The sequence below is a fragment of the Sturnira hondurensis genome, unplaced genomic scaffold (assembly GCF_014824575.4).
Source record: "Sturnira hondurensis isolate 20B ecotype Veracruz unplaced genomic scaffold, ASM1482457v3 Scaffold0011472, whole genome shotgun sequence".
Taxonomy (NCBI): domain Eukaryota; kingdom Metazoa; phylum Chordata; class Mammalia; order Chiroptera; family Phyllostomidae; genus Sturnira; species Sturnira hondurensis.
This window is the reverse complement of record NW_028084103.1, coordinates 570536-597445: the sequence shown is the minus strand read 5'-3', so window position 1 is coordinate 597445 and position 26910 is coordinate 570536. Positions and strand designations below refer to the sequence as shown.

At 37.3% G+C, this 26910-nt stretch overlaps 1 protein-coding gene across 1 annotated transcript; it reads left to right on the top strand.

Moving 5' to 3' along the window:
* The first annotated feature begins 7244 nt into the window (after window positions 1–7244).
* Window positions 7245–25360, top strand: TAF7L (TATA-box binding protein associated factor 7 like). Its single transcript, XM_037060175.1, has 12 exons — window positions 7245–7310; window positions 8136–8214; window positions 10001–10134; window positions 10782–10908; window positions 11156–11211; window positions 13701–13742; window positions 14530–14677; window positions 15017–15130; window positions 15571–15786; window positions 15983–16095; window positions 17251–17310; window positions 25316–25360. Exons 1-12 carry the CDS (start codon window positions 7245–7247, stop codon window positions 25358–25360), a joined length of 1200 nt encoding a protein of 399 aa, XP_036916070.1.
* The last annotated feature ends 1550 nt before the right edge of the window (window positions 25361–26910 follow it).

The following is a 26910-nucleotide window of genomic DNA, read 5'->3' as shown; positions in this document are numbered from 1 at the left end:
CAGTAATTACTTTATATTTAAATGGATCAGAGTCTCCAATCAAAAGGCAGAGAAATTGGCAGAATAAGTAATCATTGGGTAAAAAAGTAAATCACATAGGGAAATTAGGATATAACTTGAGACCATTGGAAATGAAACAAAACTTACGGGATGCAGCAGAAGCAGTGCTAAATGGGAAATTTATAGCTGTATACACATTCAAAACTAAGAACTGTCTCAAATCCACAACCTTGCTTTATACCTTAAAGAACTAGAAAAAGAACACATTGAACACAAGGCTAATATAATGAAGGAAATAATGATGATTAGAGTGTCACAGAGATGTACAGTAGCCTAGGGGATATAGTAAATAATATTGTAATAATTGAGTATGATGTCAGGTGGTTACTAGACTTATTGTGGCCAGCACTTCCTAAGGTAGATGACTGTATGATTACTACTTCATACACTTGAAACTAATATAATATCATATGTCAATTATAATGAAAAATAAACTATAAAAAGCTGAGTGAAAATAAATAAAATATAGAATATAAAAACAATATGGAAATTAATGAAACCAAGAGTTAGTTCTTTGAAAATATCAACAAAATTGAGAAGCCATCAGTAAGACAAAGACAAAAAGAGAAATGACAAATTGATAAAATCAGAAAAGAGAGCAGAAAAATCACTGTAAATTTTACAAGAGCAAAAATGATTATTAGAGAATACTATTAACAATTGTATATGAGCAAATTGGACAACCCCGATGAAATGAAAAAATTCCTTAAGAAACAAAACTACCAAAACTTAATTAAGAAGAAAGCAAAAATCTCAACAGTTCTTTAACTAATAAGGAGATTAAATCAGTATCCAAACACCCCCCCAAAAAGAGAAGTTCTGAAGCAGATAACCTAACTGATATGTTCTACGGAGCATTTAAAGAATTAACTCCAATGTTTCTCAAACTCTTTCAAATTTTATAAGGAGAGAACAATTCCTAATTGATTGTATGAGGCCAGAGTTACCCAGAAACCAAAGCCATACAAAAACAGTGTAAGAACAAGAAATTACAGACTGATATTCATTTGAACATGATGTGAAAATCTTCAAAAAATACTAGCAAACAGAATTAAGAAAAATATTAAAAACATTATCTACCATAACCAAGAGGGGTTTATGTCTGGAATGCAAGATGCAATACCTTTTGTTAATAGAATAAAGGGAAAAACACATAGCATCTCAAGCAATATGGAAAAGCCATTTGACAAATTTCAACTTTTTAAATATATGTATATATTTGTAAAGATTTTATTTATTATCTTTAGAGGAGAAGGGAAGGAGAGAGGGAGACAAATATCAATTATATGGTTGCCTCTCATGCATCCCCTGCTGGGAACTGGCCTGCAACCCAGGCATATGCCCTGACTGGGAGTTGAACCGCGGTTGTTTGGTTCACAGGCCCGTGCTCAATCCACTGAGTTACACCAGCCAGGGCTTCAGCACCTTTTTATAATAAAAAAAAGTTCTACAAACTGAGGATACAAGAAAACTTCAACATGATCAAGTCCACATACGAAAAACCCAAGGCTATCATCATACTCAATGGTAATAGCCTGGAAACTTTCCCCCTAAGACCAGGAGTGAGACAAGAATGTCTACCTTCACCACTTCTATTCAACATGGTATTGGAAATTCTAGCCAGAGCAGTGAGGTAAGAAAAATGGCATTCAGATTGGAAAGGAAAAAGTAAACTTATTTATGTTCACATATGACATGATCTTACAATGTAAAAGACTCTAAAGATTACACAAAAAACTATTAGAGCTAATAAACAAATTCAGCAATGTTTTAGGATATAAAATCAACACACAAAAATCAGCTGCATTTCTACACAGTAACAATGAACAAAATGAAAAAATTAAGAAAACAATTCCATTTATAATAGCATCAAAAAGAATAAAATACTTATGAATAAATTTAACCAAGGAAGCAAAAGCCTTATACATTGAAAGTTATAAACACTGATGAAAATATTAAAGATGACATAAATAAACAAAAAAAATCCTGTGTTCATGGACTGGAATACTTAATATTGTTAAGATGGAAGTATTACCCAAAGTGATCAACAATTTCGGTACAATCTCTATCAAAATTCCAATGGCTATTTTTCAGAAATAGAAAAATCCATCCTAAAATTTATGTGGAACCCCTAAACAGCCAGAAGAATCCTGAAAAGAAGAACAAAATTGGATGACTTGCACTGTTTTACTTTAAAACTTACCCCAGAGCTATATGGTAATCAAAATAGTGTGGTATTAACATAAGGACAGACATGTAGACCAATGAAATCAAGATTCCTGAAATAAACCCTTGCATAAATGATTAATTGATCTTTCACAAAGATGGCAAGACCATTCAACATGGGAAAGGACCATCTCTTCCCAAAAGTTGTTTCCCAAACCAACTGGTTTTGGGAAAATGGAATAGGATATCCACATGCAAAAGAATGAAGTTGGTCCCTTACCTTACACCACATTTTTAAAAAGTGACTCAAAATGAATCAAAGACATAAATATAAGGCCTAAAAGTATAAAACTCTTAGAAAAAAACATAGGGGGAATCTTCATGGCATTGGTTTTGGCAGTGATTTCTTGCATATGACATCAAAGTTAGAGGAAACAAACAAACAAAAAGATAAATTGGATGCCATAAAAAGTATGATTTTGTGCCCTGGCTGAGGTGGCTCATTGGATTGAGTGCCAGTCTGTGAACCAAAGCATCATTGGTTCGATTCCAAGTCTACGGTACATGCCTGGGTTGCAGGCCAGGTCCAGAGGAGGGGTCACGTGAGAGGCAACCACACATTGATGTTTCCCTCCCTCTGTTTCTCCCTCCCTTCCTCTCTCAAAAAACAAATAAATAAAATCTTTTTTTAATGAAAGATTTTGTGCATTAAAAGATACTATCAAGAATATGAAACAATCCACAGACTGGGGGAAAATGTTATTATGTTTCTTTTTTGTTTGTTTTTTTTTCATTTAATATATTTCATTTAATATATCCACTGAGCCACACCAGCCAGGGATATCCTCTTCTTTCTTAAGAAGGTGCTGGAAATCTGGTAACAAAGAAAAATTACATATGCATTTTCCTATATCTTAAGTTTCACCTCCTTTCATGAAATTCTTACCATATTTTAAGAATTTAATAAGTAATTCAAATCAAGCCTTGAATATTAGATTGTCAATTAACATTTTTAGGTGATTGAATTTATAAGTGAGGTCACTATGCTCATCTCCTCCACCCACAGGGATGCTTCTGTAAGAACCGTATTTTCAAGTTATCTAAATATTTATACCTAATTCTCCTTTTAAGGCTTCAAAAATTAAAAAGGGTTTTGAAGCAGCTTTCAGCATTACTTACCACACAAGATAAAAATAACTAGGGAATTGGGAAAGACTGGTTATTTAAGACAAAAAATATCAACATAAGGTTCACAGGTTTTAGAGGTGGATTGGCAAATGGGTTCTGAGCATCCTAGTAGCCATCATAAGGAAAGTTATTTACTCAATTCTCATTGTCCATATGATTCAAAACACACAATTACTCAACTATCCTGGTTACCAAAAACATAACTTTTCTTTGAGTTACTATTAAAAATTGTTTTTATGTAATAAATGCCTTCACAAGCATTATACAGCAAATGAAAACCAATTTTCACTGGTGTATTTTGTATTATAACCCTTGATGTAGTAGCTCTATGATGTAACACCAAAGTAGATGTATTCTAAAAGGGACCAAAACGATATTGTCTAGGTTTGAAGCTCTGGCAATTTACCTTCGTTGAGTGAAAAAAATATCACTTACCCAGAATAAATGAGTATACAATCATTTGTCTTCCCCAAATATTTATTCCTTACAATTAAGCTTAGATAACTGTTCGGCAGTAGAAACTTTGTGGCTATAATCTCTAACAGACACGCTAATCTTATCCCTATGTCTTTAAGGAGGATACCTTTGACATCACTTTATGAAATTACTGGAATCTTTCAGGTCACGTGACTGAACGGGGAGCCATTTTAGTACCTCAAGTAGGTAGATCCTGGGGGATATCCCCCATATGTCGGGAAGTGACTCAACACCAACAACTTCAAAATCAGAAATTATGAGTTCCCAGGATCCCCAAATAGTTGTGGACTCTGAAGATGAAAGTTCTGATGACTTTGACACTCAAACTGTGGGTGACCAAAGCATATCACCTCCTGCCGGCCATGGTGCCCAAGCAGATGCCAGAACTCTAACGGAAAACTTAACGGAAGGGATAGGTAAGTGGCTTTACGGTTTTCCCCCCTACAAGTTAAGGATAAAATAAACAGAGAGGTTTATTTTAACTGTGGGATCCCTGTTAGGAGAAGTAAGGCCCTGTTCAAAAGATGCAAAATAATGACTCTGTGGAAGAAAGGGGGTGGCTAATATGTTAGAGTGGCTTGGGCACTGATTCCAGTTATTTAATAGGTTTGAGGGGTGGCATATTTGTCAGTTGGCGAGGAGCAACCAAATGCGCCACCACTTTTACCAGTACACAGCATCCCTTTTTACCAGTGCTGTGCACTGGTAAAAGTCCTGTGGCCACGCAGAAGGTCACTCCCTTGTGAAGTTCTAAAGCCTCGTTCCGTGAGATACCTGAACTGCCGCATTCCCGCTCCACTCAACGCCCCTCAAGTCTTTCCTCCACCTCCACCGCCAACTCCACCCTCACTACTGCCGTGCCCGCCCCCCCCCGCCCCCGCCCCCCGCCCCAGCACGCGGCGACTTGGCCTCTACTCGAGGCCACTGGCCTGTCAGCTGGTCCAGGCGGTCCCGGAGGCGTGGCGAGGCGGGGAGGGACTGTGAGCTCCGCTGCTACCTGCCGCTGCACAGTCCGCCGCCCGTCGTCAGTCTACATGGCTTGCCACCCAGAAGCCCACTCACGCTCCCGTCGGAGCCAGAGGGGCAGAGAGGCGGGTTCCTCCCGTGCGGCCTTACAGGTGCCTGCGCGAGTCATCGGAGGAGTTGGTGAGTTGGCCAAGCGGAGGGTCCCGGGCGGGTCAGCGCCTTGTGTCAACGCACAGTCCCCCCCCACCCCCCTCTTGGCAGCTTGGACCTCGAAGCTCGGAGGCTAGGACCTCTTGATTTTCCAGGAAAATTTGTTCAAAGTCTAGCTCCTAGCCTTGGAAGCTTAGTGCCCCAGGGATAAGGATGGAGGTATCATTGCCTCCACACTGCAGCTAGCGGCTATGAAGATGAGAAAATGCCAATTTTTGGCTGATGCTGACTTGATCTTCTTGGAGCATGTTGTCAGTCGCCTTTCACCTCGCTATAATTCTAATTCCAAATCTAATTCCATTGACTTGAGGTGGAGTTGGGAAGTAGATGGTGGAGAGAGGTCCCGTTAATGTAACTATGTATCAAACAGTGCTTGCTAGAAAGAAGTGGATGTCTTTTCTTAAATACTATACAACCAGTTCATTGGATAAATGAAGGTAAAAAACTTTGAAAACTATTAAAAATTTCAACCAGGGTTGTCAACCTTCTGTAAAAGTTTTCGTTTTTACATTCTTTCTTTCATAAAACAGGAGTTGAGAGAAAGGAATTGAAATGAACAAAATGTCCTAGCCTTAATTCTGCTGAGAAATCTAAATGTTACTACTGATTTGATAAAATCTTGCTTAGCAGCTAGTTCTTCAAGTATCTGTATTTCTGCTCCCAATCTTAAGTGTTGGATACTTTTTGTACTGTAATGAAATCTTCCCAGCCCCAAGATTTTTAAATTTAATTTGCTTCATTTTAATTAGCTTCCCCCTTATGTTTACACTGTGTGTATATAACTGTATAAAGCAGAAAGAAAAAAATGATTATCACAAATAATCAATACCTCTCTATCTTTTTTTCTGTCTCATCCTGGTTGTCTGCCTTTCCACTGCTGGTCTCTCTTATGCTTTCTATGCCTTTCTGGTAGTTTCCGAAGTCACACTAAAGGACTGAAATTGTAACTGGTGAGTGATTTCACCATAATAGGGTCTCAGACTAACTTGCACATATCTTTAAAGAAAGGTTTCAGTGTTTTTAAGTGATATTCAAGTTCGAAACTGAGACCCTAGTTAGTGGTTTACAGAATAATACAAGATATAAATTAATTTTATGTGAGGCATATGTATAACATTTTATAACTCGGTGTATAGTATAATGTCCTTAGAACATAAGAAAAGTTTGTCAAGTTTCATGTGTTGCTTTCTTTCCACTTTTGAGAAAAAGTTCCTCAGAAGTGTAGGCTCAAAAACCCAAAATATAAATCACTTCAAATATATCCCAAATAGATGGAAAATAAGATGAAACATAAAGATTAACTCGGAGAGGATTATTTAATTTACAGAAGATGTCTTTTTTAATATATAAAGGGATCCATTTTAGGATTTCTTTAAAAGTTTTTAGGAGTACTTAAAGTAAGTGGTGATTGTGTAGCTTGTAAGAAATAATAGACCTAACATGACCAATATAGTTCTTATACATAGAATGCACACAGTAAATGTTAGGAATCAATAAATTGGAGTTTACCTTCTTTCATATCACCCTTCAGGAATGTGTCTATTCCATGAAGTTAGGTGTATTCCTATACATAGTTTAATTATAAGAACTGGACTTTTCTGAAAGTAGCTATGAACTATTTATGCTGGCTCTAGAGTCATAAAATACTACCTGCTCTCCCATGATCATATTTAATTCCTACCAATCCAAAAATGAATGAAATATTGAAAATTTAGTTCTTGTTTTCTTTTAATCATCATAAAACATTTCTGCCAGTTGTTTTGGGTTTGATATTGGATTTTTGTTGGTGTTATCTATGCGGAGGCATGTAGTTTATTTCAGTTTCCCCCTCGATGTTGCTGAAATTGTAGTGCTTTACTTAGGAGTCTTAAGAATATCATTAAAAACACTAAATTGTGCTTTATACCAGCTTTGACTTTGTTATCTTTCTATTTGCATTAATTTTTGAAAATCTTCACATATTGTGGGAGAGATAAAGTCACCTTTAGAAATAATAAAGTTATTTCAAATAAGGTATTTCAGAACTGCACACATACACCATTCCAGTGAAGACTGTGGACAAAAATCTTGCATAGTTTAACCAGTACTACCAGAAGTATACAACAGGGGGAGGAAGAGGAGTTTTTGGTGACTTTTTGTTGGTTTTGTTTTTATTTTCATGAACTCAAAAACAAGAGATGAATAAAAGCCAGCATGAACCTCCTTACGAAATTGAGGACCAGTTTATATTGCGTCTGCCTCAGGTAAGAAACTTTTGTATCTCAGAGAAAGTATCTTCAGTGCATAAATATTAGCTCTGTTTGGAATCTGTAGCAGTTCTATTTAAGGTAGGCTATAAAAACTGAGAACATTTGTTTCCCAGGAATTATGTTCTATTAAGCAGCCCTATCCTAGTGTGTACTCTTTTAGAAGAATTTCTTTTGTCCTATATATGCTACCTATCATGTGGGTTGATTTCCTGGCAAACAGCTGTAACCATAGATTTGGCAACTTATCACAGATACTAACAGGCTGTTCTTTGGACATCCAATTTAAGACTTTTCTAAAATCTAAAATCCTTTGTCACCTCAGAAGGACCAGTGAGAGGGACCAGCACTATGTGCAAATTCATCACCATGCAAGGCTGTTGAGGCTCCTCTCCACATTGTGTTAGGTTCTTCCCCGCCCCACCCCCCGACATTGAGAACTGTATTCAAGTAGTATTTAGTCTAAAAAACCTATATTAAGGATGGGTTTCAGAAAACTATTTCCCCAAATATGGTTAATTAATGTACTCAGTAAACTGCAGCTAAGCCTTTCCTTAGTAACTACAACTGAAGGGCAGCAGTGAGAGGCAGGAATACAGAGCTGGGAGAAGGCATTAACAGTAACTACTAAAAGTCAATGAGATTAGAGTCAGCCTCATCCTAACTTGACTTGCACAATGCCTGGAATCTCATGGTACATGGCATTGTTCCTAATGCTTGGGAGGTTTGATGTTTAATTTCAGGAGGACTGTGACATACCTGTTCTTTTATTTGCCAAGTAGTCAATTCATTTTCTGATTTGTCAGTTTACTTCCTTTTTAGGAACATGCTGCTACTGTCAGGGAAATGATGCACTCTGGAAGTGTCGCCATGAAGGATAAACTAAAAATTGACTTATCTTGTAAGTACTTAATATTCATTCACCATACACTGAGCAGTAATTTATTAAGGGATTTCTCTGTGCCAGGTGCTCTACTCCACACTAAGAATGTGACAAAGACTAGAATGTGGTCTGTCTTGATGGACTCTAAGAGAGGCTTAAGTCACTCTTATCTCTTCTTTTAAGAGGAAAAGAAGTAGATTCTATGCAACTTGAGTTAATTATCAGTGTGTATAAAGAAGAACTTGGGGATCAACAGTGGGCTTTGCGTATTGCTGATTATCTCCTACACATAAAGCTTTGTGATTTCTGACAATGACAAATGAAAGTGGCATTCTTTGTTTACAAAGGTAACATACCTTTCTCTCTTTTCAATAATGTTTATTATATTTTCTAAAATAGAGAAGTAAAACCTATGCCAACTGCAAATTTGTGTATATGTGCATTTAAACTGTGGTTGTCACTTTAATTTCAATTCTAGCTGAATCAACCACTGCACATTGAAAGCTGCAGAAGGTTTTTTATTACAGAATGTCCTTTTGTTCAGATAGTTTTACATGATAATGCCTGTATTTATTCCATAAAACATTTGCTAAAAATAAAATAAATACAGAGAAGTACATAAAGAAGGAAATAGCCCTAGCTGGTGTGGCTCAGTGGTGGAGTGATGGCCTGCAAATGAAGAGGTCACCAGTTTGATTCTCAGTCTAGGGCACATGCCTGGCTTTCAGGTCAGGTTCCTGATGGGGGGCACACAAGAGGTAGCCACACATTGAAGTTTCTCTCCCTCTCTTTCTCCCTCCATTCTCTTCTGTCTAAAAATAAATAAATAAATAAATAATATTTAAAGAATAAATAAAGAGGTAAATAAAAAATGATACATCAGCCTAATACTCTAGAAACCCTATTGACATTTTTTAAAAAAGGGCAATACCAGTTTGGGGCTAGAAAATTTAAATAAGACAGAAAAGCTCAAAAGGAGGAGTGAAACTCTCCATCACAGTGCACCAAAATCAATACCAAAGATAACTAATATTAGTTATTACAGACAAAACTTGTGATTCATTACAGACAAAACTTTTATGCATATCAACATTTAAATAATCTATGTTTTTAAAGTTAATTTATACAAAAAGGATTATGTCATACATGGTTCTGCATCTTTTTTTTTTCACTTACTGTTAGAAGATTAATTACACTTGAATCCTTAAAAGATATCCATGTTTGAGACATCTGGACAGGAATCAGTTGTCAGTATGTGATGTATGTGTGTGTGTATACACACACACACACACACACACACACATATCTAATATACATATTTCTTCCAGTATGTGGCAATTGTGTAGAATTTTATCTCTTTGAAGCTAACTAGAGGTTACAACTTGAGACTTATTGGTACCATTTCTAGGATCAACCCTTCCCTCACCCGACTCTTTGAAAACATTCATGCTTAATGATGTGGCTTCTTATACTGTCAAAAAGAATGGGTTTGAATAAATGGAATTTGCCTTTCAGGATGAGAATGAAACATTTACCACTTTATCTACATTTAGTTCACAATCATTATGAAGAAAATTCACTACTTTTGATCAAATGATGTAAACTGAGAGAAAACAAGCACTCCGTATACTCTGCCTTCTTTTCTCTGGAGAGTTACTATTGCATGGACAATTCTAGGATTGTGAGAAACAGTAGATTTCACTGAAAGACTAGTCTATCCTCCATGAGTCTTCATTGTTCAAACCCTAGGAGGTTTAAGACTACATTGGGACAATGTCAGCTTTAATCTTTCCTATGTCTCCAGCTGATGGATGTCATGCAACTGTTGAGGTGAAAGATGTCTCACTAACTGCTAAGATGGTTGACTTGCCTTGCACTGTCGGAAGCCTGAAGACTCTTGACAACAAAATCTTTTATAAAACGGCAGATATTTCCCAGGTATGGACAGTTTTCTTCATCTCCTAGCTCTCACATCCTTCCAGAAATTCCCTTCTCCCTGCTTTTCTCTTTCTTTCGGTGCTCCTTTCCACTTGGTGAATAACTGCTTGTCATTTCCAATTTTTAGCTCAATTGCACAAGAATACAATGACATGTTCTGGTTTGGTGTTTGATCCAGAACTTTTCACTATTTTATTTTATCCATACAGCGTTTAGAGCCTCCTGTTTGCCATTTATAGTGACTCATTATTTGAAAAAAAAGACCATCTCGGATTTTCTTTTGACCTTTCTGCTGGGTGCTTTTAACTGTGGAGATTTACACTGGTTCTTATTCATTATCTCTACTCTTGATTTTATGTTTCTTTTCTAAGGCAAAATGCTAGGATATATCTGTTTTTAACATATTTCTTTCTGCAGTGGTAAACACTTAAGCTAAAAAAAAAAAACCTAATCAGAGTCCATATACAGTGCTGCCAAGACACAGAGAAAATGAACATGAATGTGTGTAATACTTGGTTTTCTGGAAATGCCAAATAACATTGTTATTGCTTCTATCATCAGGGCATCTGGTGGTAAGAATGATCATGATTCTTTACTAACTCAAGATTTGTGGCCATAGTCAACTTCTTTGTCTTTATTAAATGTAGATGCTTGTGTGCACTGATGATGGTGATCCCCACTCTTCTCCCGAAGAACCAGTTACCTCTACTGATCTTAAAGGTACCGAGAAAAATGAAAAGGCGAGACAGAAGAAATATGCCTGGAAGCATGGCAGTAAGTCACCAGCCCTTTCTCTCATTCTGGATGACTACATTTATCTGCTGAATCCTTATACTTGTGAGCCAGAGACCAATTTACCACATTTATGTGTTTGGTTCATTAGGCATCTAGATGTTCTTAAAGGAATGAGTCATGTTCTGAGCCAGTAATGTATAACATCAACTTTCTCCTTATCAAATTCAGATAGATATGTGACTGCCATCAGTATTATATATGTTTCACCATGTTACATTTATTTTAGTTACTCCACCACTTAAGAATGTCAGAAAGAAAAGGTTCCGCAAAACAACAAAAAAGGTTAGTTGCATGCTATTTGTGTGTCTACTGGGTGCATTGGGAAAGTATTGTGAGTAGAGAAAAAAGAGACAATCAGTTGGGGATTAATCTCTTCATTCATTTGTATGTTCAGTAAACATTTATTGAGTGTGAGCTAAATGTTAGACACAGTGTGTTAGCAATTGGGAATATATAGTAAACAAAAGCCATCCTGATCCTTGAGGTTATAGACTACTTCTGTTTATGTCTTGAATCTGAAACTTCTACTAATGTTTTTAGTTTTTGATTGCAATATTTAGTTTTAAAGTGAATCCATCCAGAACCTGAGAATTGAGAATTATGGTTACATTCCTAACCTTACCTCGGACTTTTAGAACCCTGGGCAAGCTATACGAATACTGTGGTTTGGCTTTATTTTTTAATTATTTTTTTTATTTTGAAATAATTGTAGTCACATCAGTTGTAAGAAATAGAAGTGATATACCATGTATCATTTACCTAGTTTTCCCAATATAACTTTTTGCAAAATTATAGTGCAATATTACAAAAAGGAAATTAACATTATTAAAATTCACCTACCTCATTCAGATCTCTTCAGTTTTACTTGTGCTCGTTTGAGTATGTTTAGTTTACTTGTATTACTTGTGAATATGTTTAGTTTTATGCAGTTTTATCCTATGTGTATGTTCAGGTATCTACCTACATAGTCCAGATACTAAACAGTTCTGTCACCAAAAGCATCCCTCATCTAGCCCTTTATAGCCACACACACCTACTCTACACCCCCAGTCAGTCTCTAACCTCTGACAATCACTAACACATTCTCTATCTCTATAATTTTGTCATTTTGAGAATGCCATGTAAATGGGAACCTATCCTTAATAACTGTGCAAGTTGCATGTATGACTAGTTCATTCCTTTTTATTACTAATTCCATGGTATGAATGTACCACAGCTCATTTAACTGTTCACCCATTGAAAGACATCTGGGTTCTTTCCAGTTTTTGACTATTATAAATAAAACTGTGAGCAGGTTTTGGTGTGAACATAAGTGTTCATTTTTTAAGGATACATGACCAAAAGTGCGATTGCTGATTGATATGGTAGTTGCATATTTAATTTTATATGAAATTGCTGGACTGTTTTCCAGGGTGGCTGAACCTTATTACATTCGCACCAACAATGTATGTGTGATCTAACTTCTCTATCTTTACCAGTGTTAGGTATTGTCACTATTTTTTATTTTAGCCATTATTATAGATGTGTAGTGATCTCACTGTGGTATTAATCTGCATTTCCCTGATGGCTAATGATGTTGAACATATCCTCATATGTTTTTGAGCATATTTGCTACCTATATATCCACTTTGGTGACGTGTCTATTATGCCTTTTGCCACATTTTCTAAATAGATTCTTTTAAATTGTTGAGTTTTGAGAGTTATTTTTATGTTCTAAATATTTTTTTGTCAGATACCTGGTTTGCAAATATTTTCTTCCAGTCTATGGCTGGTTTTTTTGTCTTCTTCACAGGGCCTTTCAAAGAACAAGTTTTCTGTTTGATAAAATCCAATTTATTGATTTTTTTGTTGTTGTTAAGGATTTTTCTTTTTGTGTCAAGTCAAATAATTCTTTGCCCAGCCTAGATCCTGGAGATTTTCTCTTATATCTTTTTTCTAAAACTTGTGAATTTTACAATTAAGTGCACATTCATTTTTTAGTTAATTTTTGTAAAATGTGCAATGTTTAGTTTGAGATTCTTTTTTTTTTTTTTTGCTTTACATGTCGAGTTGCTCCAGCACCATTTGTTTAAAAAGCTGTCCTTCCTGCAAAGCACTTCTTTTGTACCTTTGTCAAAAATTGGTTGGATATATTTGTGTGAGTCTCTTTCTGGGTTCCCTGTTCTGTTTCATTAATTTATGTGTTGATCTCTCCACTGATACCACAATGTAGCTATATGTCACAAAATCAAGAAGACTGTTACCAACTCATAGATGGAGAGCAGATGACAGCTAGTGGGGGTGACTAGGGGGTGGAGGGATTGAACAAAAAGGAAAAAGGACTCATGGAAATGGACAACAGTGTGGTGACTGCTGGGGGGAGGTGTTATAAGGGGATTAAATGGTAATGGAAAAATACAATAAAGATTAAACTTTAAAAAGTCTATTATCACTTTATTTTTCTTTGTAAATATTGCTTTAACCTTTCTAGAGCCTCTACCTTGCCATATAAATTTGAGAATAAGTTTGTCTATGTCTATAGAAAAGCCTTGTTGGAATTTTGGTAGGAATTGTATCAAACTTATAGATTAATTTGGAGAGAATTGACATCTTTACTAATCTTTCAATCCATGAACATGGTTGCCTTGGCTTTTATACTATACGTCAAAAGCATTCATTGAATGCCTGCTATGTGTACACATAAGTTAAAAATAGTTTTAGGACTCTTTAAGCTTTAGTGAAGTATGACAATTTTACTATAACTTCATTGTTTATTGTGTTTTACTTTATAGCGGAATGATTTCAAACGAGTTGAAGAGGTCAGCTTTACTGAGGTAGAGCAGTCATAACATAACTTTATTGTTTCTCCTAGTATGTTTTATTTCATAGCTCATTAATTTCAAACAAATAAAAAAAATCATAGAGGTTACTTTCAAGCCTTTCTTCTCATCTCTAACCCCCACTCTCATACACATACACTGAATTTGATTCACCGAAAAATGAATTGTTTAATGTCTGATAACTCCTAGAGGAAATGATACAATTTGACATTTATTCAGTGACCCTGAGTATTCTAATTTGCTTTTTTTGTCTGATATTTATTTTAAAAAAACATTTCTTAGAAGCCAGGATTCACTTTTACTAGCGGTTGTTTGCAATTGCTTATTTCTTCTCAAAGTTTTAATTTGTATTTGTGGCACGATGAATCAGTTGCTGTGGAGATAATTGTCTAAAGCTGGATATAAGGGAGAACACATAGCTAGGATCCTTTTTTAAAATAGGAAAATCTCTAATAATAAAGATGTGAGGAAGTTGAATCTGAGAATTTGGATCTTTAAATCAAATTAATTCTAAATAACACACAAGGAATTATAGTTATTTGCCAGTGTGGGTCAGGGAAAATAATAACTGAGGCTTAAGGGCTGCACCCCTGATAGAAGTCTTTTACATAGAGTTGCAGACTGAAAAGATTAAATGTCTCAAGTAATTTGGGAAAAAATAAGCTTACCATACAAAACTCTAGTTCCTGGGCAAGATTCCTTCATAAATAGTATTACTTAAAGTACAAATTTGGATGAATATCTTAGAGAGGGTTAATTATTTAAATTTATTTGTGTGTAGAAAAAGGGTATTCATGGGAAACACAGAATGTTAAATGACATTACTGGTATTCCTCCTGCCCTTACTCTGGTTCAGTACACTGGGTCTCCTGTTGTGGAAAAGGAAGTGAAAAGACTGCTGTGTTCTGATGCTGAAGCTGTCAGTGTCCGTATCCTTTTATACTAAATATGTTCTGTGTGTATTCCAGTTTATTCCATCCCATATGCACTTGCTGACAAGCCCTTACTTCTGGTATTCATGTGCTGATTTTGATGTATAGAACATATCATTTTTGGAAATGTTTATTTTCTACCTAGGAACAGTGAATTCATGTAATAAATATTTATTTACTTGTTTAATTCAATATAAGGCACTTCTCCATACTAGGAATCTAGATAGAGTCCTGAAGTTGGATTAATATAAATAGCACTTTCAGCAGAGCCTCTTCCCTTTCAACACTGTCTTCTCCTTTCTTTGTGCCTTTTTCCTTGACTGCTCCTTCTTTCAGAATGGGAAGTCACTGATGAAGGTGAAACCAAGGAACTAGAAAGTAAAGGCTCCATTCCAAGCTTTGAGATAACCCCAGGACCAAGTGGCCATAAACAGGATCATAGCTCATCAGGTACATTTAAAAAGGTACATCAGGAGCTTCAGAGAGGGTAGGTGTTGACCCTGTGTAAGACCATTCTCCAAATTCTTACAGGGTAATTACAGGAAAAGGATGGCTTTACCCTTCTTTCCTCTTATTGGTCCCTCAGTACTTTGCAGGTTTTAGATTGGGGTTGTAATCTCCCATCAGTTCCTCATGTTTGAAATTCCCATGAGCCCAACATAGTTAGATTATCTAATTGTCTTGATCATTGGATACATGAATGAATGTTACAGTGTTTTGTATTCCCTGTCCTTGATTTTGAAGGGAATAGTCTTCCAACATGAAAAATTACTTATAAAATTCATTGGTTGCCCAGTAAATTTGAGGGGAAGGACTATAGTTGAAGCTGGAGTGGGAGTCATTTGAAAAGCTTCAGGTAGTTTCACCTTCTTCCTCCTTAAAACCAATAGAATATCATATGCTTCGGGAGGTGCTCAGTGATTCTAGCAGTAGCAATGATGATAATAAGGACAAGGACGAGACTGATGATGAGGAGGAGGAATTTTACTATGATGATGAGAATGAAGAAGATGAACAGTATTATGAAGAGAATCTGCAAAGGGAGTTACAGGCCAAGTTAATTGAATTTGGCCAGTGTGAGGCAAAGGAAGGAGCCAGTTCAATAGGTAAGTTAGAAGAAGAAACAATGGGGTGGGAGAGAGTGAATGGTAATGCTAAAGATTGACTCCAAACACACATTAGATGCAAGTCTAAGTTTGAAAAGTTATTGCTCAGATATGTAGTGGGCTTTTAGTGAATTTGGATTTCAGTCCACTAGTTTAAGCTGTGCTTAGAAACAAAATTTTTGTCTATCTCTGTTAGTCATGGAAATTCAGAAGCACATTCATTACATGGAGAAAAAGCTCCAAGAGATTCAGTGTAGAGCACAAAGACAGGAAGATCTCATCAAGAAAGTGGAAAACCTGACACTCAAGGTAAATGCTTGTTGGTTGGTATAAGATCTTGGTATCTTACTTTAAAAATCCCATCTTGTGTTTCCACTCATATCGCCTCTGAGCAGCATTCTTGTTCACTGATGAAGCTAAACAAACTCTTCAAAAATCCCTAATTATAGATAGCCCCATTTACTTTTATCTGAGTAATTTTGATCATCTCATATAAGCATTTTTGAGGAAGGGGCTAGGAGACTTGAGATAATAATTGCCAATATTGAGCATTTCCTATGTGAAAGACACATAAAAAGCTTAGCATTTTACACGAATCATCTCATTCCATCCTCACATCTCTGAAATCTAGGTACTGTCACTATTCCCATTTTATAGATAAGTAATTGAAATTCAAAGATGTTAAGTAACATGCCAAGCACCACAGACAATGGTAGGACATAGACTGAACCCTGTTTGTACCAAAGTGTATGCAATGAAAGAGAATTAACTAAATTTGTTTTTAAATTTTATGATGCATCCTTCAACAAGAATATCTACATTTATTTTTATTAATACAAATTTTACCAAAAGGAAAATGTGTGTTTATACCATGTTTGTTTTCCTTTCCATAGTGAGGAAAATTCAGAAGCATGTGGAGAATTCCTTGCCAGGTTTCATTTTTTGTAGAGCTGTAGTCATCAAAAGAGAGGAAAATGACATGGAACTGTACTTACTTAAAGTGTTATCCTTTAGAAAAACTAAGTGAAATAATGGATGCGGACACACTTTCAAAGATACAGATATATGGTATATTATGATTGCCATGGCATGCAATACCAGTTAAGAAGAAATATTCTGCCCAAGTGCAGGAAAATGAAGGAGTGAACAGCAAGTTCCAAGCCACCTTTTAAAATAGTTCACCACAGTCAAAGGATTTGTGCTAAACTAGAACAATGTAACACTGAAGCGTTCCAACCATTTATTTTAGGACAAGATAAAATGTTGTGTAGGCTATATAAAATCAAATTGATGGTCTTGTAGCTAGAGGATGCAGTTTTTATATTCTAAATCCTTTAAAAAAAGAGTTGCTCTTCTGTTATGAATGATAGTTTTCTTACTTATCAAATTATTTGCCACATTCTTTGTCTCTCTTGGTCCTTTTTTTGAGACTCGGCATGTATCATTTATACATTTTTTTTCCAGAATCATTTACACTCTATGTTGGAGAAGCTTAAGTTACAGGAACAACAAAAAAATGAGCAGGTAAGAAATGTGTTTTCAAATCAAGCAGAAAACATTTGATACAAAGAATTCCCACCCTTAATATCATTGCTAGTTGTTCTTTATAGGAATATTAGTGGTCAAATCTTCTAAATGAGGGTAGCAGGTTGGAATGAGACCTTTATGAAAAATTTGCTCATTTAACAGATACTGAACATATAGTAAGTGAAAAGCCCTCGATGTACACACAGTGTTTTTTTAATTTTTATTTTTCAATTACAGTTTACACTCAATATTATTTTGTATTAGTTGCACGTGTACATCATAGTAGTTAGACAATGATATACTTCACAAAGGGTTCCCCCAGATAAATCTACTACCCATCTGACACCGCATATAGTTATTGGAACATTTTGACTATATTACCTTTGCTGTAGTTTACATCTTCACTATTTTGTAACTACCAATTTGTACTTCTTAATCCCTTCACTTTGAATAAGACAGATACAATTCTTGTCCTAATGAAGCTGCGAGTCTAGCAAGGAAGATTCGACAGTAAACAAATTATACAAATTTAAAGGTAAAAATCATGAACAAGTGGTATGAAAGAGAAAAAATCACTGGTGTTATTTGAATAAGGAGAGTCCTGACTTAAACTGTGTGTGTGTGTGTGTGTGTGTGTGTGTGTGTGTGTGTGTGTGTGTTGGGGGGGGTCATGAGCAGCCTTTCTGAGGAAGTCATATTTAGGCTGAGACATGGAAGATAAGTACAGGCAAAGAAGGGATGGGAAACAGTTGTGTGTGGGGGGCATATTTCAGATTCCACATTGGGAAAGAACTTGGCCCCCTGAACACCTCTGGAGTATTTAAAGTAAGGAAAAGAGTAAAAACAAAAGGTTGGAGAAGTAGGCAGAGGCCATATTGTATGGTCTGTTGCAGGCCATGTTATAGAGAATGGGTTTTAGTCTTAAGTGCAATTGGAAGTCCTTGAAGAGTTTTTTTTTTTAATTTTTAAAATACATATATTTTATTGATTATACCATTACAGTTGTTCTATTCCCTCCCTTCATTCCCCTCCACCCTGCACACCCCCTCCGCCACCATTCTCCCACCCTTAGTTTATAACCACGTGTCTCAAATTCTTTAGATTCTATATTTCCCCTACTGTTCTTGCCCTCCCCCTATCTATTTTCTACCTACTGTCTATGCTATTTTCTGTACCTTCTCCCCCCTTCTCCTCCTCCCACTCCCCTGTTGCTAACCTTCCATGTGTTCTTCATTTCTATGGTTCCACTCCTGATCTAGCTGTCCTCTTGGTTTGCTTTTGTTTTAGGTGTGGTTGTTAATAAATGTGAGTTTGATGTCCTTTCACTGTTCATATTTTTCATCTTCTTTTTCTTATATAAGTCCCTTTAGCATTTCATATAATAAGGGCTTGGTGATGATGAACTCCTTGAACTTGACCTTATCTGAGAAGCACTTTATCTGCCCTTCCATTCTAAATGAAAGCTTTGCTGGATAAAGCAGTCTTGGCTGTAGGTCTTTGGATTTCATGACTTGGAATACTTCTTTCCAGCCCCTTCTTGCCTGCAAGGTCTCTTTTGAGAAATCCACTGACAGTCTGATGGGTACTCCTTTGTAGGTGACTGTCCCCTTATCCCTTGCTGCTTCTAGGATTCTCTCCTTCATTTTAATCTTGGCTAATGTAATTGTGATGTGCCTTGGTGTGTTCCTCCTTGGGTCCAACTTCTTTGGGACTCTCTGAGCTTCCTGGATTTCCTGGAAGTCTATTTCCTTTGCCAGGTTGGGGAAGTTCTCCTTTATTATTTGTTCAAATACATTTTCCACTCATGGCTGTTTCTTTGCCCCCTCTGGTAGCCCTATAATTCGGATGTTGGAACGTTTAAAGATGTCCTGGAGGTTCCTAAGCCTCTCCTCACTTTTTTGAATTCTCATTTCTTCATTCTTTTCTGGTTGGATGTTTCGTTCTTCCTTCTGGTCCATTCCATTGATTTGAGTCCCAGTTTCCTTTCCATCACTATTGGTTTCCTGTACATTTCCCTTCATTTCAATTAGTTTAGCCTTCATATGTTCCTCTAATTTATGACTATAATCAACCAGTTCTGTGAGCATCCTGATGACCAGTGTTTTGAATTGTGCATCTGAGAGGCTGGCAATTTCTCGGTCGCTTAGAGTTATGGACTCTGGGGCTTTGAGTTCTTCTTGAGCCATCTTTTGGACTATTCGTGCCTGTTACGTATCAGTATCAGAGCCCTACGTGTTCACCAGAGCAGGGCAACTCAGTCGCTGGGTTGTGACGCTGTACGTGGGGGTGGGGTCAAAGAGGAGCAATGACTGTCCTGTCAGCAGCCTCCCGTCGCTGTGGCTGCAGCTGCCACCATCACCGGGGCCCACGAGTTTCGTCCCACGGCATGGGAATGTGCCACCGCCATCAGCCCTCCGCCACTGGTTTTGCCCGCTGGGGCCTGCGTGGTCTGTCTCACTGTGCTCAAATGTTTGACCGCGGTCAGTCTGCCCCGCACCCCGACTGGTTCTGGGCTGCCTGCGTGCCTGGGTCGGGGGATCTTTCCTGCCGGACCCTGCTCTGCTACTGGCTCCGCCCCTCTTACCATCCCAGTTGAACGGTTCGTTGTTGTCGGACTTCCGTATAATTCAATTTTCTGTTCTTTGGCTGCGTCCTTGTTCTCCAAAACTTTGTTGTATTCAAACTTGGTTGTGGGAGAAGGCACAGTGCTTCCACCTATGCCCCCATCTTGGTGGAAGTCCTCCTTGAAGAGTTTTAAGCAGGAAACTAACATTTAATTTAAACTTTTAAAAGATCACTCTGGCCCTGGTTGGTGTAGCTCAGTGGATTTAGTGCAGACCTGAAAACCAAAGGGTTGCTGGTTCGATTCCCAGTCTAGGGCACATGCCTGGGTTGCAGGCCAGGTCCCCAGTAGGGGGCATGTGAGAGGCAACCATACATTGATGTTTCTCTCTCTCTCTTTCTCCTTCCCTTCCCCTCTCTCTAAAAATAAAGAAATAAAATCTTTTAAAAATAAATAAAAGATCACTTTGATTCTTTTATGGAGAATGTATTGTAGGAAGGCAGGACTGGAAGAGGAAGGCTGTTAAGAGGGTATGTGGCAGTTTAGTAAGAGATGGTGGTAATTTGGACTAAGATGGTGGCAATGGAGATGGAAAGAACATACATAATTTTAACTGAAATATAAATGTTCTATAACAGCTTTATTGAGATATAATTCACGTACCTTACAATTCACCCATTTAAATTATACAATTCAACAGCTTTTAATACATTCACAGAATTGTGCAACCATTACCACAATCAGTTTTAGAATATTTTTTTTATCCCCCCAAAACACTTGTACTCACTACTATTCAGTTCCCATTCCTTCTGAATCACTCCTACCTTCCACCTTTAGGCAACCGGTAATCTACTTTCTACTAGTCTACTTCGCCTATTTTTGGCTGCTTCATACAAGAGGAAACATACATAGTCTTTTGTGTCTTACTTCTTTCACTTAATGTAATGTTTTCAAGGTTAATCCATGTTATGGCATGTATCAGTACTTTATTTCATTTTATGACTGAATAATATTTCATTGTATGGGGATACCATTTTGTTTATCCATTTATCCATCAATGGACTTTGAGTTGTTTCCACATTTTGGTTATCATGAATATCACTTTTACGAACATTCATATATGAGTGAATGCATTTTAAAGGTAGAACTGATGGGACCTGGGTCAATTACTGGGTGTTGAAGGAAAAGGAAATGTTAATGATGTGTGCCAGATATCTAACTCATGTGACTGTATTATTTAACATCACAAGAAAGTGATCAGAGAGAAAAAGGAGGGCAGTGTGTGGTAAGTGAGGGACAAATAGCTATATAAAAATGCATGCCAATTCTAGCCCTATAATATTGAAGTTAACAATTTTGTAAAAATATATTTCATTGATTATGCTGTTACAGTTGTTGCATTTTTTCCTCCCCTTTATTCCCCTCCACCTGCATCCCTGCTCCCACCAGCATTCTTCCCCCTTAGTTCATGTCCATGGGTCATACATATAAGTAATTTGGCTTAACCATTTCCTATACTACTCTTAACCTCCCCTGTCTATTGTGTATCTACCATTTATGCTTCTTATTCCCTGTACCTTTTCCCCCATTCTCACCTCCCCACCAATAATCCTCCATGGTATCTCCATTTCTGCGGTTCTGTTCCTGTTCTACTTGTTTTCTTAGTTCATTTTTGTTTTTGTTTTTTATAAGTTCAGTTGTGGATAGTTATGAATTTGTTGTCATTTTACTGCTCATCTTTTTCTTAGATAAATCCCTTTAACATTTTGTATAACACAGGTTTGATGGTGAAGAACATCTTTAACTTGACTTTATCTTGGAAGCACTTTATCTGTCCTTCCATTCTAAATGATAGCTTTGCTGGATAGAGTAATCTTGGATGAAGGTCCTTAACTTTCATGACTTTGAATGCTTCTTTCCAGCCGCTTCTTTCCTGCAAGGTTTCTTTTGAGAAATCAGCTGATAGTATTATAGGAACTCTTTTGTAGATAACTGTATCCTTTCCTGTTGCTGCTTTGAAGATTCTCTCATCTTCAATCTTGGCTAATGTAATTATGATGTCCCTTTGTGTGTGCTTCCTTGGGCCCAACTTTTTGGGGGCTCTCTGAGCTTCCTGGACTTTCTGGAAGTCTATTCTTTTTCCAGATTGGGAAAGTTCTTTTCCATTATATTTTCAAATACGTTCTAAATTTCTTGCTCTTCCTCTTGTCCTTCTGGCACTCCCATGATTCAGATGTTGGAAAATTTAAAGTTGTCACAGAGGTTCCTAAGCCTCTCCTCATTTTTTTTTGAATTCTTATTTTTTCATTCTGTTCTGGTTGAATGTTTATTTCTTCCTTCTGGTCCAAATCTTTGATTTGAGTCTTGGTTTCCTTCCCTTCACTGCTGGTTCCCTGTATATTTTTGTTTATTTAACTTTTCATAACTTTCACTTTTTCCTCTATTTTGTGACCATACTCAACCAATTCTGTGAGCATCCAAATTACCAGAGTTATGAACTGTGCATCTGATAGGTTGGCTATCTCTTCATTGTGTAGTTCTATTTTTTTCCTGGAGCTTTGATCTGTTCTTTCATTTGGACTATATTTTTTATCTCAGTGCCTGTTATGTAGTAAGGGGTGGAGCCTCAGGTATTCACCAGGGTGGGACAACCCACATCAATGCATTGTGGTGCTGTATGTGAGGGAGGGATCTGAAAGAGAAAAATGCCACTTGCTTGGCTTTGGCTGGCTTTCAATCACTTCCCCCACTATCCACAAGCAAATTGAGCCCTTCTAGTGGTGATTCCTGGGTGGGTGGGTTTGTGTATGTTCTAGGACCTGGTGTGTCTGTCCAATGAAGTATCCTGTGAGTCTCAAGAGTTTCTCCCATTGCTGAAACTCCCACAGGTTTTTACAGCCAGAGGTTCTGAGGCTTTCTTTTTCCATGCTGGAACCCTGGGCCATACAGTCTGTTTGGCTCCCCAGTTGTTCCTCCTGGTTTATCCACATACAAATGTGGGACCACACAGTCCTCCAGCTCCTGCTCTGTGGTGTGTCCTCTCCACCCTGGCTGCCTGTCTCTGCCCCTCCTATTGGTCTGAATGAATGTTTCTTCTTTAACTCCTTGGTTATTGGACTTTCATACAGTTCCATTTTCTGGCATTTCTGGTTATATTTTTGTTTTTAAATTTGTCATTATCCTTCTTTTGTTTGTGCAAGGAGGCAAAGTGTATCTACCTATGACTTCGTTTTGGCTGGAAGTCTCAGGGTAACAATTTTAAGGAGACTGGAGGTCATATTATGAGGATGGATTTAGCATAGGGCTCTTAAGGTAGAGACAATGCTGTTTCACATCCCCATCCAACAAGGCCAGGGGAATTCTTATGTTCTGTATCTTCCCCTTCCTTCAGCAAATCACTAATCTAACTAGTCCTTATAAACAACCATATAAATGGTTAATGCCAAGATTGCTTTAGCATCCACTAAGCTTTCATCAATGTAAGTAGTTAGTGTTGGGGAGTGCTATTGATATTTTCAACAAGGAAAGATAGCTGTAAACTTTATTCACTCAGAGCCCTTTATGTTAGCTCATTTATTCAATGTAGATTTATTGGGTGCCTACTTTGAGCTAGGTTATGCAGGGAGCTACAAAATACTTACAACACACTCTCTGCCTCCAGTGGAGGAGAAATCCATGAGGGGGATGGCAATTTAAACAAAGGAGAATTTATTTTTGTCCATGGAGATTAAGGAAGACTTTATGGAGAGATGGCGTTTGAGGCCTTAAAAAGTGGGTAGGGTTTTACTAAGGAAATGAAGAAAGAAGGCATTGACGTTAGGCTAAAGAGTTTAGATTTTTGATGAAGGTCATAATAAGCCATCAGAATTTTGTCTTGTTTTGTTCTGTTTTAACTGGGGAGCAATTCAGGAAGATTTCTCTGCCAGCAGTATATAGGAGAAATTAGAGTGAGGAAGATTGGAGGAAGGTGTAAGTGATAGAAGGAATTATAAAGAGGAACAAAGAGGAGTCCAAATCTGGGTAAATAGAATATGGTGTGCCACTTAATGGAAATGGAGACAACAGGAAGAGAATTATTGGGGGTGGGGAATGAAGAATATGATTAGTTGAGTTGGAAGCAGTCTAAAATGGGAGATTGGAGAGTGGCTCATGCATAGAAATGACCACTGAATCTGTGGGGATAGATGAGTTACCCAGGTTGGCTATTCAATAAGAAGTCTGAACCTAGGGGGAAAAGCTCTCTTTAGAGGGTGGTGGGAAGAGAAAGAGCCCAAAAAGGGAAAATTGGAGAAGTCAGTGGTTGTAATCACATTCAGCATTAGAGTGAGAAAAAGCCTTTTACTGCAGGTGGCAATTATAGCAGTTTTGGTAGGTGGTGTGCGGCACAGGATCATTTTTGTAATGCTCTATTCTTTTTATTTCACAGAATGAAAATGCTTATTAGTATGAAACGACCTAAATTGAATAATATTTAGAAATCATCTTTGCTCCAAAGACAATATAACTCAGTGTTATTGGCCACTTTGCCATTTTAAGTAAAAAAAAAAAAAATTAAATCCTATACCACAAAAGGTTCAGGGCTTCTGTCTTAGAATGCATCAGGATAAGTAGAACATCATCATGCTCCTGATTGGTCAGGACTCTGACCAGTTTCCAAGTGTCTCTTAATGTGACAAGAAGCAGCAGCAAAGACCTGGTATAAGATTCAGTGTGTTCAGTGAGACAAGAGGCTCTCCTAACCACCTTATCTCCTGACCCTTAGAATAATGACTACAGGGATTCCATCTCCTTTGTCCCTACACTGAGCTGTGACCTCTCTACACTCCTTCCAGAAGTAAAAATTCTTAACAGCAAGCACATTTAATTTTTCAGCCTATTCAGTTTTAAAGTTTCCTTTTATAAGTCTGCTATAATAAAGACAATATCATGGTTGCAGCATTGTGTATGCAGCCTTTTAAAAAAATCCTCACCTAAGGATATGTTTGCTGATTTGAGAGAGAGAGGAGAGGAGAGGAAAGGAGAGGTGAGGAGAGGAGAGGGGAGGGGAGGGGAGGGGAGGAGAGGGGAGGAGAGGAGAGGAGAGACACATTGGTGTGAGAGAGTAACATCGATCAGTTGCCTTCTATATGCACCCTGACTGGGGATCAAACCTGCAACTTTGATCCCCAGAGCAACTAGGTATGCGCCCTAACTAGGCATTGGACCTGCAACTTTTTGGTGTGTGGGACAATGCGCCAACCAACTGAGACACCTGGCCAGGGCTGTTTATACATTTTTGACTATGGCATTGTTCTTTGGAACATCACAAGATTAAGATAACCATATAAAGGTCAGATTACAGTTGTTCTTTTTTTTTTTTCATATAAGTAAATTCTAAGTCAAGTAGTAGAACTTAAGATTTCAGATGAATTTCTCATGTTTTTCTGCCTGTCCTTACAGATCATTTCCCTCCAGGAAAAATTGAAATACTTTCTGGAGAACTAAGGAGAGCCTTCATCTTGGCATACAAACATTGGAGTCCCCAACCAGATCGAAGACTGAGTGAAACTGGATAGTTGTTTGTTTCACTGCCTTATGTTAAATCATTTGTATTTGTTTCCCTGGGCCTTTATTCTTGCTAATAATATTTGAAGTTTATAGTAGTGTAGAAAGGGACAGAATATTTAAAAAGTAGTAGACCTAATGACTCAACTCAACTATGGGCCTTTGCTTCGTTTTATGAATTTGACAGTTACTTGTATTGCTCTGTTCTAGGTGCCATCAGATGATTCAGCCATGCTTGCCAAAGATAGATAGTATAGCCTGCAGGGCATGTAGCTGATTTGCATATGTTTCAGCTTTTCTTTCTGTTTGCTTTGTATATTTTCTAAAACATAGAACAAATAAAGTCATTTCTACCAAGGGCTAGGACCGGCCACAGTGAATCTAAGTGCCTACTTTGTGGCAGCTAATAGCAAGTGTGTCTTATCTCTGTTTAGGTGACAGAGGCTGCTTTCTTGCTCAAAGGTGATTTTTTAACTTTTATTAGCATTTATTTTATGCTGAATTTACTCTCAGGCCATAAGATTTTATTTCTTCTGGAATATTTTTTCCTTCTGTGTAACTTCCTCTTCTGGTTTAGGAAGAATCTGCTCTTTTCAGTAGGATCATCTCAGTGTGGCAGGGAGAGCTCATGAATGGGTTAGTTCATCCATGAGCTCTGTAAGTTCTGCACTGCATCTGGGGAGATTTGTTCACCTGGATGTACTCAATAACCAGAGAATGTACATCTAAACCCTTAAGTTCAGCATTACTCTCTGCATTTTGAAACATGGAGCAAAAAATCAGCACTCTTTTTGGGCCATGAACCCTGTGTCTAGCCCTACTGTTTGACCTGGGCACATCTACCAGCTCCACCATTATAACAACACAGTGGCACACATTGCTTCTGTAAAGTGACATCTTTAAGATACTTGTTGGTTTTTCAAATATGTATACCTTTGTTTGGTGGTCTGGGTGGTTTCATGAGTGTTCTTAAAGTGAACACGAAGATCTGAAGCTTTCTATTTGCATGGTTTTGCAAGGTTTTCTGAGTCAAATGAATAGCAAGCCATTTTCAGAGGTCATCTCAGGCCACTTACCAGAGAGTCAGGGATGATTTCTTGCCACTATCTTTGTTCTGCTTTTGTGTTTTTAGGACTGTCTCCCATTTTTATTGCCAGCTAAGAGAATAGTTACAGAAGAGATGAAATTCCAAGCTGTTCTCCTTATTCTGAGTCTCTTCATCCTAACCCCCATCAGGAAGGGTTAGGAAAAAACAGATGCCTGTGAAGACTCCCTTAAAAAACGTGGGCAGGTTTGTTTCTTCAGCTGTATTGTTATGGTTTTCTACTCTGTATTCTTTAAGCAATAAATAAATTCCTCATTTTAAATGGATTGCTGTCACTTTATTAAACTATTCACACAGTGAATATACCCATATTCAAAAGGAAACTGAAGAGACAAGCAGTAAACTAGGATCAGGAAATGGCATGAAATGCTGCCAGTACTGGGAC

What these genes read in the sequence shown, in the direction of transcription:
- TAF7L (XM_037060175.1), top strand. Translation starts at nt 7,245, where the DNA reads ATGAATAAAAGCCAGCATGAACCTCCTTACGAAATTGAGGACCAGTTT. An exon ending in ATATGCCTGGAAGCATGGCA is followed by an intron (nt 10,909 to 11,155) that starts GTAAGTCACCAG and finishes CATTTATTTTAG; the next exon opens with TTACTCCACCACTTAAGAAT. An exon ending in AAGAGGTCAGCTTTACTGAG is followed by an intron (nt 13,743 to 14,529) that starts GTAGAGCAGTCA and finishes ATTTGTGTGTAG; the next exon opens with AAAAAGGGTATTCATGGGAA.